Source organism: Musa acuminata, chromosome BXJ2-4 (genome assembly GCF_036884655.1).
Source record: "Musa acuminata AAA Group cultivar baxijiao chromosome BXJ2-4, Cavendish_Baxijiao_AAA, whole genome shotgun sequence".
Taxonomy (NCBI): domain Eukaryota; kingdom Viridiplantae; phylum Streptophyta; class Magnoliopsida; order Zingiberales; family Musaceae; genus Musa; species Musa acuminata.
Window position 1 is genome coordinate 46868434 of NC_088341.1, and position 14018 is coordinate 46882451.

Here is a 14018-nt window from a genome sequence, read left to right on the forward strand (position 1 = left end):
CAACTATTTAAAAGTAATTATGATGAGATTTTTAGGGTGTGTTGATAATAGCATTTTTCATGCTCTGAGTTATCTTGGAAAAGTAATTATGATTCTGATTAGTTCACTCAGAGATAAATTTCGACATAGAGGGACACTCCCAACCAGTGGGCATTCTGTGCTGCCAGATCAAACAGGTTGAGGACACATTAAGGAGACACCTTCCAAGCCTCCATGATCGAGTCAAACATGAACAGTCACCGTCGGTGATGGACGTGGCATCCTCCAAGGATCTACCAGACCAAGCAAAATTTCCCCGTGCTTGTTCATAATCGATGCTGTCAATTCTGTATAAAGATAATGACTGCAAATAGTAGTTGCAAGTGCAGATGTTTGACAGTAGGCATGCTGATGTTTCAGATAGTTTTGAGCTATAAAAAAGGCTTGGAAGCTCGGACCACCTTGAATCAGTGCAGTTTCAGACAAGCGAGGGAAGAGAGACGGACGACAAAGGATCACAGAGACTGCAGCTAAGCTTCCTGTAGTGGAGTTGGAATGATGGGCTATGGAGATGGAGGGAGAGCAGTAGAAACTTCCTAAAAGTTGTGTGTTGAAGGGCTGCTTCTGAGTTGGTGATGGCAATCATGCATGGAAGCTGCCCTTTGTTCCGGATGGAGATCGACATGACTCCACCCAACTTACATATATTACTGTAGAAACTCCTCGACGCATGATATAATACTTGAATACAGGTTGACCGGAGGAAAACAAACACATTGTTTAGGAAGAACATGAGGAAGATATTACAGGAGTAGCACGAATGTTGACTCCTAACCCTTAGCGGTGAACCACTGATGATGGTGATGATGTTACCCAATGCAGCGACGAATGAGCATAAAAACAAGGAACTTGCGGCAGAATCTTAAACGATGATTTCCTATTTCTTTCAAGAGAAACACTTCGATTAATCTGCGAAGGTTAAATCAAGAAGTGGTTGTGTTCATCTCCTCTTGTGTTCGTATCTTATATGCAGAAAGCAGTCAGTCGCGGGCATGGAGAAAGGAAAGGGGAGGCTGCAGATTGCGCACCGATTCGGGGGCACGACAGGCGGCCGGATGGACCGGACCTGACCGGTCCGGTCGGGCCCGCGGGACGTGTCTCTGCCGTCGGTGCTCCAATAAAATAACAAAAACACCCCTCTGTTGAGACGTTAAATTCCTTAAATACCCTAAGATAATTCCTGTTGTTACTACCCGTGCCCGAGAACCACGGAAACCCTCCTCGCATTCAATTATTCGACACCCCGACCGCTACCCGCTCCCTTATTGGAGAGGAGCCCTGGGTCCCAAAACTTAGGATCCGGGCATAGGATTCCAATCACGTGCGTTTGAATCGACGTGGTGAGATGAATCCGATGGAACTTCGCGTTCAACTATTCGACACCCCGAATCGCTACCCGCTCCTTGATTGGATGCGGGCAATGTCTCCCGATCACGTGAATTCGAAGATGACGTGGTGGGAGATGAATTCGATGGGCACAAAAGATGAGTACATTGCGACCATAATACTGGAAATCAATGCAAGCGTGGAGACAAGACAGGCCTGCGATACATAATTCACGGCTGGGGTGGACTCCACCGTGGTCCACACCCACGACCATCTCCTCGTCCGATCTGGGGGAATCGACGGCTGTGATGCTGACACCACTCAAGTCTGGTCAATAGTACGAGTACAGAGCAGTATTTATTGGTGCTTGACTGCTCCTTACGTAAAAGGTCGTAGAAATATTACTGCACCTCGCCCGGAAGACGAACGAGTGCTGTGTAGTTTCATGGGAGAGCATAAGATTATGAGTGATTACAGTGGACAAGACAGCGGCTGTGATGCCAAATTCATGTGTCGGTGCTTATCCTCTTTGAGCTTGTCATTTCTTATTTTCACGTTAGATGTATGGGCAAAACCTCAAGCAGAGAAGAGAATTCTAACAGCACCTTTCCTTCTTTATGGCTGTCGGAGCGGTGTCTTTGATGGAGACAGAGAAGGGACGGTTGTCTAGGAGTGTTGGGTCATCCCCTGTACCGAGCTCCTCCAGCTGTAACCTGCTCTGCTTTCGGGTTTCTTGTTTTGAGCGGGTTGGATTAATATGGTCCGTGTTTTGCATTGTTTGGCGCAGTAATCATGGGAAACCCATTAAAAAAGCTGCCTTTTTTGTGATGCTTTCGCTTTCGTTCTGCTCCACCGTGTTCTTCTTTAATATTCTTTTTTTCTTCGTTCCTGTGGAGATCGGCGATAGACGTGTCGAGCTGTTCTTTTTATTCGCTTGCTCTGTGGGTCTTTGTCCTGCCCTTCATATTGCGGGGAAGGAGAGAGAGGCAAGGTCACCCGCGTCCAAGCTGTAATCGGTGAGGGCAAGAGACAGTGAATTCACGAGACTGGGACGACGCGCCTTTAAGAAGGTGCTCCCTCTCTTCGTCTTCCTTCCCCCTCCTCCTCGTTCCTCTGCATCCGACGTAAAAATCCCACCTTTTTTGCTCTCTCCCTCGGTCGCATTGCCGTCGTAAGCCTCGGCTCCGGCCCCGAACCGCTTGGATCCGTCGAGGAATTGGGTCCCCGACGCCGGATATATAGGAAAGGTGGGATCTTCACCGCATTCGGAAAAGGCTAGACGTAATGGCGCCGTCGTTCGGGTGGTGGGATAAGGAGGCCCACCGGGGAACGCCGGTAATCGTCAAGATGGAGAACCCCAACTGGTCCATCGCGGAGATATCGTCTCCTGATGACGATGAGTACGGCGCCGGCGAGGAGTTCGCGGTACCCGGGGGAGGGGCACGGAAGGGCGCCCGGGGAAAGAACGCTAAGCAGATCACTTGGGTGCTCCTCCTGAAGGCGCACCGCGCCGCCGGTTGCCTCACCTACCTCGCGTCCGCCGTGCGCCGCCGCGTCGTGTCCGGGAGGACGGACTCCGACGCCGTGTCCTCCTTGCCGGAGGAGAGCCCCGTGCTGCGCTCGCGGTTCTACTCCTGCATCAAGGTCTTCCTCTGGCTATCCGTCGTTCTACTCGGGTTCGAGTTCGCCGCGTACTTGAAAGGCTGGCATTTGAGCGCCGTGGAGATGCACCGGTTGGTTCTGCCTTCGTCCATTGGAGTCCGGGGGCTCTTAGAGTCGCTGTACACCGGATGGGTGCGGTTCCGGGTGGAGCACATCGCCCCGCCGCTTCAGTTCCTCGCGGACGCCTGCGTCATCCTCTTCCTCATCCAGAGTGCCGATCGCCTCATCCTCTGCCTCGGCTGCTTCTGGATCCGCTTCAAAGGGATCGAGCCCCTGCCGAAGCGCTCCATTGGAGCATCCGAGGACCCCGAATCCGGTGGCGACGACTACCCCATGGTTCTAGTCCAGATTCCCATGTGCAATGAGAAAGAGGTATGGTTGGGCAACAAGCTTGAATCTTTCCGTTTTGGACTCATGTGTTTTGAGCCAAACTTACCTGCTTTGTTGATTTTTGTCGGCACTCACAGGTATACCAGCAATCGATAGCTGCGGTGTGTAATTTGGATTGGCCGAGGTCCAACATTCTGATTCAGGTGTTAGATGACTCCGACGATCCCACGACGCAGGCATTGATAAAAGAGGAGGTGGAGAAGTGGCAGCAGAATGGCGCCCACATTGTATACCGACACCGGGTCATTCGAGATGGTTACAAGGCAGGAAACCTCAAGTCAGCAATGAATTGTAGCTACGTCAAGGACTATGAGCTTGTTGCCATCTTCGACGCCGATTTCCAGCCCACACCGGACTTCTTGAAACGGACCGTGCCACATTTCAAGGTTTGTCCTTGTCCAAACTCCAAATACTTTGTCTGGAGTCATATGGATTCATGGCTAATGACAATTTTTGTTCAATGGGAATCGCAGGACAATGAGGAGTTGGGATTGGTGCAGGCAAGATGGTCTTTCGTGAACAAAGATGAGAATTTGCTGACCCGGTTGCAGAACATTAATCTGTGCTTCCACTTTGAGGTGGAACAGCAGGTGAACGGGGTGTTCATCAACTTTTTTGGGTTCAATGGCACCGCAGGTGTCTGGAGGATTAAGGCACTCGAGGATGCAGGAGGTTGGCTGGAGAGGACCACGGTCGAGGACATGGACATTGCCGTTCGTGCTCATCTAAAAGGATGGAAGTTCATCTACCTCAATGATGTGGAGGTATAAAGAGGTCTTGGGATGACCTAAATTGTCACAAATTTTTACAGGAATGTTTGATGATATTTACTTACCTTGAATTCTCTGTCCAGTGTCAATGTGAATTGCCAGAGTCATACGAAGCTTACAGAAAGCAGCAGCATCGGTGGCACTCTGGCCCTATGCAGTTGTTTAGGCTTTGCTTGCCAGATATCATCAGATCTAAGGTATGATTTGTAAACGGAACATGAAAAGCTCCACTTCAATGCATGGAAGCTTATTTTATCATTTCGAATCTTGTTAGTTGTCTGTGCTAGATGTAATCTGCTGGATTGATACTTGGAAAAAGAATATGACTGGTTCAATTGAATTTGTTGATAAAAATGGATTGGCCTAAGTTTCTAACCGACATAAGCATCATTCGATAAATTGGCTAAAAACTTCAAAGTGGATGATATCATGCAGGTGGGTTATAATAATTATGCTTGAAATATATTGAGGTATTTTATATACATGTTCTGAATCCTATAAATTAAATTAGTGCATCAAAGCTGTGCTAGAAATAGCCGGCTGGGTTGGTCTTTTGTGAGAGGATATAACCAGTTAAGTTGAATCTGTTGAATGAAATATATTGCCCTAAGTTGCTGGCAATTGACATCAGCATTATTATATCAAGTAAAAAACTTGAAAGTGGATGAGATCACCTAGCTGGTTCATAACGGTTATGCTTAAAATAAGTGGGTGAAATTTGATATTGCCTCGTTGAGTTCTTTTAGTTCCTAACTATATCAGGTAGCAGAGATTTTTTGGCACATATTATAAGAAAAGACACTATCATAGCACACCAGCCTTTCTCTAATTATCAACCTAAAAGTGATGTATTTTTACGTGGTGTAAGCTCATATATGTGTATACTGCATCATGGAAATCCATGCTTTATTTTCATAGGTTTTTCTTCCCAGTGACTATTGGTTGAACTATCAGGGATTTACGGAAGATAGAAATATTTGAATACTGCATCCATAGGAGAAATGCAATTAACGCTTCGTAATATGATTCACTATTTAGGTGTAAAATATGCCATGCATGGATATCGAGACGGATTTTTCAAGCTCATTACTATGATATCTGGCAGCCATGTGTATGGCCAATAATTGGCAACATCATATGCAGCTAACAGCATCTAAACAATTTGGCACTTTAATACCCCTTTTGGCTTTTTTTGACAAATGTGTCACTTCAACTGCCATGGCAATTAATTTTGTTCTATGTTTCATTATTATTTGACTCTTCAGATAGCCTAAAGTTACTGAAATTTCAGCAGTTCAAGTGTTCAACGAAGTCTTGCTTATGTATTACTCTAAATATTTCTTACTAAAATGTATCCAATGGTTTCTTTTGTCATTTACATTTGTTATTCTCATTGCAGATTGGGTTCTGGAAGAAGTCCAACTTGATATTTCTGTTCTTCCTCCTCCGGAAACTCATATTACCTTTCTATTCCTTCACCCTGTTCTGCATCATCCTCCCACTGACGATGTTTGTTCCTGAAGCCGAGCTCCCTGCATGGGTAGTCTGTTACATTCCTGCAGCCATGTCCTTCCTCAACATTCTGCCAGCCCTAAGATCCTTCCCATTTATCGTCCCATACCTTCTCTTTGAGAACACAATGTCGGTGACCAAGTTCAACGCGATGATCTCAGGTCTCTTTCAGCTTGGAAGTGCCTACGAGTGGGTTGTCACTGAGAAGTCTGGTCGTTCCTCTGAGGGTGATCGTATTTCTCTAATGAAGAAGGAGCCCAAACAGCAGCGAGGTGCCTCTGCACCCAATCTTGATGCCGTTGCAAAAGATGAACTCGAACCAAAAAAGGAGTCAAAGAAGAAGCACAACAGGATTTATCGGAAGGAGCTAGCACTTGCATTCCTTCTGTTAACTGCTTCAGCTCGTAGCTTGTTATCGGCCCAGGGAATCCATTTCTACTTCCTCCTCTTCCAGGGGATCTCATTTCTATTAGTGGGCCTTGATCTGATAGGTGAGCAGATTGATTGAACTTGAAAGACTAGTTCAAAACAGCGTTACCGGCATAGACAGTCATCATGGACAGTGCATAGTATCGAAGAGTATCCTTGTTTGGGGAAGGACACAAAAACTAATGCCCCTCCCGAAATCTTTTCCTTCCCTTCCCTTTGTGGAGAGATTCAAGTAAAGTTTCCTCTCCATGGAGATGTAGATAGACCCACTCTCAGACTGCTAGATGCTTTTTATTCTTTCATGTATCATTCTTTTGTAAGAAAGGTTTGATGTTCAGAGGGGAGTTTCCTTATAGCTAGACAATTTTAGTCTCTGTTTGAAGCTGGTAGATAGTGGAATAAGCTTAGGTGTATCACTACACTGCGAATCCCCAAACAAGTGCATAGCCTTCCAATGAGAATGCCAGAAGACTTCAAGATTACTCTATACACGAAAACGCGATATTCATCAGAAGTGAAAATTAGGTTTCTCTTCTTGTTTTCCTAGGGTTGTGGTGTCTCAGGTGTACTTGTTTTTTCTTCATTTTAACATGGCAACTCATTCCCAATGTGAAAGGGAACCTTTTGATTTCCAGTACAATGCAGCTGACCTTGTTGAATGACATGGATGGATGCTTTCATCTTTCATTATAATGTTGTTGTTTTGGTAAGATCTTTGTGCAGAAGAACGCACAAGACCATAGTAGCATCATGCAGTTATATGCAAGTCAACAGAGCTCTCTTTGTCGGATCGATGAAAGTAATGATAATGTTATGTCTCGCACTGCAATGGTGATCTTGTTTATGACTTGTCTCCACTGGGCAAGAATGATATTGGCACAGTCTATCGGTTTGGTCTTATCTTCTCTACTTGGTTACAGTTGTTCACATGACAGGCAGTGGTATCAAAAATTGGCTGTGGAGGGTCAGGAAGTGACCCCAGATATGTGCCACAGACAGCCAAGCCTGCCTGTCTGCTAGGATGGATTCAAATCCAGTCTGGTTGGACAGTCTGCGGGGCCTTTTTGAGGTCATTTCTTCAGCCTTCAAAACAGTACTTCCTGAAGTAAAGTGCTGGGTTTGCTTGCATGATATCATCATCACCATGGCCATTAATTAAGACCACACTGCTCTTTGAGAAGTGTTAAATGTATGCAGTGAACAAAATTTGCCTGCAAAACTTGTCTGTGTATGCCATGCAAGAAATTATGCAGTCTGGATATGAACTAGCATGGTCCACCCAGAATCTGTAAGTGTTCCATGTAGATTTAGCACTCTGCAGAAATCTTATTGCTTCATGTGGTGAAGGAAAAAGCGTACAAGCATCAATATGCTGCCTCTGTGATGTAATGGTCCATGCAATGCTGTCATCGGTGGTCCGGCTTGGCTGATGACAATGGCTTACCTCCATGCTCGCGTGAACCATTCTTCACTCTGAAAGCATGATGCTCTGCTGATTCAGATTGCTGCTGCTGCTGCAGAGCCTCTCACTCCTGCAGGGTGTCTTGGTTAAGAATGAACAGGATATAAACCCTCTGTTGTATGTGTCAAGTACAACCATGCCAACACAAAAGCAGGCAGAGGGAATCAAATCAGAAAGACTGGTGGAGGACGAGTTAAATGCTTCAAGTAACTGCAGCTGAAAGATCAAAAGATTCTTCTGCGAAACCTTGATTTACTCTTAACAGTATGCTTTGTTTTGAAAAATATATACAGGGCTACATCGGGAATCCTTTCTTTCTTGATAACCATTCAAGAAGATTTTGGACATGCCAACAAAAGGGCTGCAAGAGATTATAATAGCCTGAAGCTGAAACAATTTGAGGAGTAGCACTAAACAGTTTGCTTCCTGATGAAGTTGCAGCAAATGTGTTGGTTTATGGAACTCAACTCATTATTTGCTCTGAGATCAGTTAGCTCTAATTCTATGGATCAAAGGAGCATTTTTTGTTCTGCTTTATAAAGCTATTATACTCTTGGAGGGACTCATGCAATCAAGCTGACAAGAAGTACCATGCAATCAACTCAGTGATCTGTAGTTTGATACTGATACTTGAGTTGCTATATGTAGTGTTCTTCGGGATCTTTAACCCACAAAGCATCACAGGATCACGAAGAAACTATTTATCCTAGTGAACAGACAAGGATCAGTTGAATAACCCTCATCCATCTTGATTGTTAACATGGACAACGATGAATCTACCAGAGGGAAATGGCTGCTTCACATCATCCTAAAGCCACTCTACCACCATGGAGTAATTACTGCAAGGAACTGCACAGTGCAGAGGAAGCCAACTAATGTGAATGGCATGGCACTTGCGGAAGAAGGCATGCACGAGTTCGAACTCAGGTACATCCTATGTATGATCTTCCAATCCTATATCTTATCTCTCTAACACCCAGTGTGGTGCACACATGACCTAGCTTTCATCACACTCTTTTAGCTTAGGCACACATGCCCAAGCTTGGGATCCTGCACATGATACATTAGATGTAAGAATTTGCAGTCAAAAGTCAGATAAATCTTTGAATCCCCATTTCTATAAGCTTCAATCTAGTTCAGACAAACTCATACTTAATTGTAAATCCTACTGTAGGTCGCAGGGATTGACAAGCCCTTGGGACACTAAGAAGAACACAGAAAGGATAGGAGGACTCAGGAGCCAGGGTGATGTAGTGATTAAAGACAATATTTAGTGCACTAAGAAATGCAGTTTTCACAAAGAACAATATTAGAGAGGATTAAGCACCAAAAGATTGTGACAGCCAAACTACAACATAGATGAGGAGTTACCCTAAAACCTCCAAAGCCTCCATACTGCAAAACCCTTCCCCAAGTGGCCGAGGAGAAGATACAAAACACTTGAAGGCCACTGGAAAAGGCCAATGAGGCCAAGGTACCTACAGATCTCATGGATATCCGACCAATGTCCACCCACAAGCAGCTTACACTTAACTATTACTTCCCTACTCTCCAGCCTTCTCGATCACCGGGATTTGTGCTACCTTCAGTTGCATCAGTTTGAAGTTGCAGAGAGGCTCATGCATCTGTCCAAGCAGCAAACACTGGCATGTGAGACAAGGGCAGCGCAGACCTTAGCTGGGTTGATGGCATCCATGAGTGCAGTGGTGTAGGACTGATGAGCTTTGGAGGGGTCTTAGCAAAGAGCATGGAGATATCAGTCCTATCAGGACTCCCTTCTCTGGAGCTGCCCAAGCTGGTAAACAGAGATGAAGGATTCATTCCTGGAGCAGTCACCAGATTCACCGAATCACCGATGCCTTGTGCCGAAGTGTTCATGCTGACTACACTGTGCAGATTGCTTGCCAAGTGCTCATTTGGAAATCCAGCACTGCTAGTTATTAGCGTCTGATTTTGTTCTTGGGGGATCGGTGATGTTTGGTTGGTGGACTGATAGCTACTCGTGATGTTGTCTGCAGTTAGATTAAGTTCCCGGTTGCTGCTTGGAGCTGAGGGCTCGACGTTGTTGTTCCTTCTCGCAAGTTCACCCGCAAGCAGAGTGCTGCTTGCCATGATCTTCTCCACATGGTATCGCGAGATGTCGAAGTTGGTGACGGCATTCAGGCCACGGAACTTGATTGCGGCAATGTCATATGCCTCAGCTGCTTCCTCTTGGGTACCTAAGATTCAATGTCACAAGTGTGAGAGAGATCAAAAAGTGGATGCTTTTTCGTCATCACTTTCAACATCAAAGATCATGAATCGGTCAAACAAAGGCTTTGGAGTCACTGGGTGATCAGCCTTGCGAAAAGCATGACTATAGCAAATAAAAAGTCTTGCTCTGGAAAGCATGCTTTGCCAGGGAAAAGCAATCTTTGAGAATGGCTGGGCAATCAACATGTTAGATTTGGCAGCATTATGATTGGACCTCTGACTTCACGAACAAAGGACATGGATGACCACGCTTGTGATACAACCATGCAAATTGCATCAACAACGGTAAGCCACCTCAATCTACAGACTTACTGAAGGTTCCAAGATAAAGATCCTTGTTCCCTGAGACCCTCCCTATCCGAGCTTGCCACCTTCCATGTTGGTGATGCCTGAAAACACATCCGCCTGTTAAGAACTGATAATCCAAGGGACCCAAGGATGAGTTTCGAAGAGGGACCTCGTCACTCCTCGATAGATTGATGCTCCTCGCGAAAACCCGCTACTCTTCCTGGCGATGGAAGACGGAAGAGAGATGAGAAAAGATCAAGAACAACATAAAGTAGAAAGAAGGCAGGAATGGATTTTACCTTCTTAGATGGGCGACATATTCCTGCCGACTCATGTTCTTCATTTCCTCGAGCTCTTCCCGGTAATCTTCCAGCTGAATTCAAACCCATCTTTAGTTAGCATGCTGATACACGATGCTTCGAGAACCCAACATTCGATCTGCTTACCATGAAGTTGATGTGTGTGCTCGTTCCCCAGTATTTTAGTGCCGCCAAGTCGTAGGCTCTCGCAGCTTTCTCTTCCATGTCGTAACCCCCTGGGAGACACCAGATCGAAGTGCTAAGGAGACTTGCACTCTGGAAATGGAGGTGCTCTATGGATGAAACGATGACAAGACAGAAGCATACCCAAGTAAACTGCGTTCCCGAATAGTTCACCATCCAAAACATCCCATCCCCAGGCAACAACGCAACAGATTAGATGTGACGAAATGGGTCAGCTCCCGAATGTACGTGTATCGGTTTGTTCTACTGACCTTGCCTTCCTTTCCTGGTTTGGCCTTCCCTCTTGCAACTGTTGTCCCACAGATGAGCTTCGTATCTGCCGGTCCATCTATGCCTGTTGAAGAAGCACCCACCCGAGTGAGAACAGAAGACACCCAAGTTGGCTATACTCCATCAAAATGACCAGGGGAGAAGATAACATATGCAGAGAACTATATAGAACAGGAAAGAACAGCAAAAGATCTGCGCTGACCTCGTAACACCCCTGTACTGAGATGTTCTCTGCCCAAATGTGTCGATCGACTTCCGGTGGACCGGTTGCTTTTGGCCTCCTTTCCCGGCGCCTCTCTTCTTGGTAGGATCTAAGATCACGTAGTCATCAGCTGTGGCAGAAGAGGCGTGCTGTGGAGCAGTGACACAACTGGACTGTGAAACGGGGCTCATGGACAAGCTCAGAGACTGCAAATCTCCATACCCCATGGCAGCAACAGGACCAGAGCCCATCCCATCACCCACATCACCGTTGCTGCCACCGGTCACCCAGTTCCTAAGCCTTGGGATGGCTTCATCCCTCACAGCTTGCCCCTCCAATGGAGCCTGGTACATCTCATGGCTCGTCAGCAGAGAACAGATGCCTTGTTGCAGCGGCTGGAAGTATGGGAGCTGCTCATGGAGGATGCCCGATGGATGGCTTCCGTTGCCCTCAGGCTCTGGATTCTGGTGGTAGTATATGCTGTCCAAGCTTAAAGCCATTGCTCCCCTGTCATGGTTCCCGTACTGATGGGTCCCCATGTTTGGACCACAGCCTAAGAAGTCTTCCAGTTTGGGGGATGGAGATGGCACCATTGCTTCATACCAAACAAAACAGGATAAGGAATATGGAAAGTGCCTTAGATTCACCTGCTTGCTCGGGAGTGTGGAGACACACCTTGTTCGTGTGATCTGCTGAGGGCTTCCATGAGGCAGAGAGACCCGTTAGACTTGAGAGGCATGGAAGACAGCTGAGAGTAGTATCCCCCATTCTCACTCACCCCGTAGCTGAAGCCAGAGCTGCTCAGCTGAGGAGAGAGGAAGAAGCTAGCAGAGGCTGCGGAGACGGCACCGGGAGGAGGCTGGGATTGGTGATGATGGTGTGGGTCGGCAGGCACCTCCATGTTCATGTGAGAGGAGAGGGAGAAGCCCAACCAGCTGCCGTTGTTGTTGTTGTTGTTCATGGACTTCATCTTCTTCTTCTTCTTCTTCTTCTTCTTCTCAACAGGACCCAAGGTGAGGCAGCTCAATCATTGGACGGTACGTGGTGTAATCATTCCACCATTGTTGCTGCCCGCCATTGAACTTGGGTTTTTGTGTTGGGGCTTCAATCCGAGTGAGCTCTCATGGTGGAAGATGCAGAGCATTCCCATGCGTTCTCCAGCAAGGGACCTGAGGTCCCTTTAAAAGAAGCGAGGAGAAGGAAGAGAGATCCAGCAAACAAATGCTGGGTAAATTCCACTCTCCTCCTCCTCTTTATAGGGATCTGTGTTCTGAGAAGGACCATGACTTTGGCTTTTCCTTCTCCTTCCTCCTGACTTTTGCCTTAATGCCTGTTAAACCCTACTGAAACCCACTGCTTTGGAGGCTTAAAGTGCAAGCGGGATTGCACCCACAATTGGGGCCTGGCATGTCTATTACCCATGAGGAAAGCTTCGGAAAACACACAGAATTAATGGAGGGAGGTAGCTTTTCCTTCTCTTCCTCGTGCTTGTCTCGAAGAGTTTGTGGCCAAAACATGAGATTGACAGGGGAGGCCATCTGTCAACCGTGTCACCTCACAACAGTTGTAGCTCTGTACCACCCTACGCTGCCAACTGAGTGATCTAATTGCGAGTATGGTTTCCCGAGTTCAACATGCATCCTCCTTCCACACCAAAGATTTGCCGAGGCAAGCAAAGAGCAGAGGAAGAAGAGGATTACAATGTGTGATCTCACACGTCTGCAGGTGGAAATTCCATTGTTTGAGGTATCGAATGTGGTCAACAGCTGCTTGCAGACAAAAACCGGAATGCGGCTCGACAGTATGTGCTTCACAAATTCCGTGAATACCGCAGCATCGTCTCTTCTTCACGGTACCAACGTATTCCATGTAGAAGGTGATTACAGGGTGGGCATACGTGATGCATGCAGATGTGCATGGCTGCTGTACACCTCCCCACCCACGCAACTATCAGGTTCTTGATTACTTGAATGATGATCGAGAGCAGCAACTACATCCCACAAGAACACTTTTGCTGGGAATTATTGGCCTGCATACAATGCTTCACGCCTCTTCTTCTTTCAGTAGTCCCTTTCGGTGGCAGAGACGAGACTGTGTTGTTATGACATGCTGCTCTGCCTACTGTCATTTATGTCATAATTTTTCTGTGTACTTGTTGGGCTAATGGCTAATCACCATCACCAAAAAAAAATATATCTTCCTATCTCTCTCTCTCTCTGTGGTCAGACCAAACATTCCTAATGCTCGGATCCTGTGACCATCCACAGCAGGGAGATGTGGAATCTACCATGCTATGAATCTGGACTCGAAGATCTTTAAACTTGTTGTGTCTCAAAGAAAAAGAAAAATAAAGATCTCCTTTACCCCTTCTTCTTTGGAGTTTTATTCCATCAGAGCAAACAAGACAGTGGCCAAGAGGGAGGGGGTCTTGGTATTTGTTGTTAGCAAAAGAAGCACTTTATTCATGAGAGAGGCCATGACCGATTCACCGAGACAGTCTCCCTGGGAGAAGGTGGTGCTGCCTTCTCTGACCACTACAGCGGCACCCTCAGGCAACAACAGTACCATCAAATCCATAACCTAACTGGCTGGCTAGCACAGAGAGAGAGAGAGAGAGAGAGAGAGAGAGAGAGAGACAGGCCATCTCTCCCTGTAATCCTGGATGGATGGATAGATAGATGGACATGCGCTTGGGTTCTTAGTACCAACATGGCATTTGTATCGGTCATCCATGGACGCATGAGGGCCACAGGCCTAGTGGACCTCTGTCTGATAAGACAATTCAGTGTGGCGAGACCCTCTTTGCATTCATGTCGAGAATGCCACGAAACCAGTGACAGCATCTGAGGAGGCCAAAAGAAACAAAAAAGGATGGTCGAAGGATCTACAGACGATATAATTCAGATTAGCGA

General features: G+C 46.5%; 2 protein-coding genes across 2 annotated transcripts; one reads left to right on the forward strand and one right to left on the reverse strand.

The window, feature by feature from the left end:
* The first annotated feature begins 2322 nt into the window (after positions 1-2322).
* On the forward strand, positions 2323-6838 carry LOC103982201 (probable xyloglucan glycosyltransferase 9). The gene is made up of 5 exons (XM_009399044.3): positions 2323-3399; positions 3495-3803; positions 3891-4181; positions 4271-4384; positions 5587-6838. The coding sequence occupies exons 1-5, from the start codon at positions 2650-2652 to the stop codon at positions 6205-6207; spliced, it is 2085 nt and encodes a 694-aa protein (XP_009397319.2). The 5' UTR covers positions 2323-2649; the 3' UTR covers positions 6208-6838.
* Positions 6839-9207: 2369 nt separating this feature from the next.
* LOC135611306 (AP2-like ethylene-responsive transcription factor CRL5) lies at positions 9208-12214 on the reverse strand. Its single transcript, XM_065106967.1, has 9 exons — positions 11782-12214; positions 11107-11701; positions 10886-10968; positions 10758-10766; positions 10578-10666; positions 10431-10504; positions 10301-10351; positions 10156-10232; positions 9208-9809 (listed from the first exon to the last, which is right to left on the reverse strand). The coding sequence occupies exons 1-9, from the start codon at positions 12074-12076 to the stop codon at positions 9208-9210; spliced, it is 1875 nt and encodes a 624-aa protein (XP_064963039.1). The 5' UTR covers positions 12077-12214.
* Between the last annotated feature and the right edge of the window lie 1804 nt (positions 12215-14018).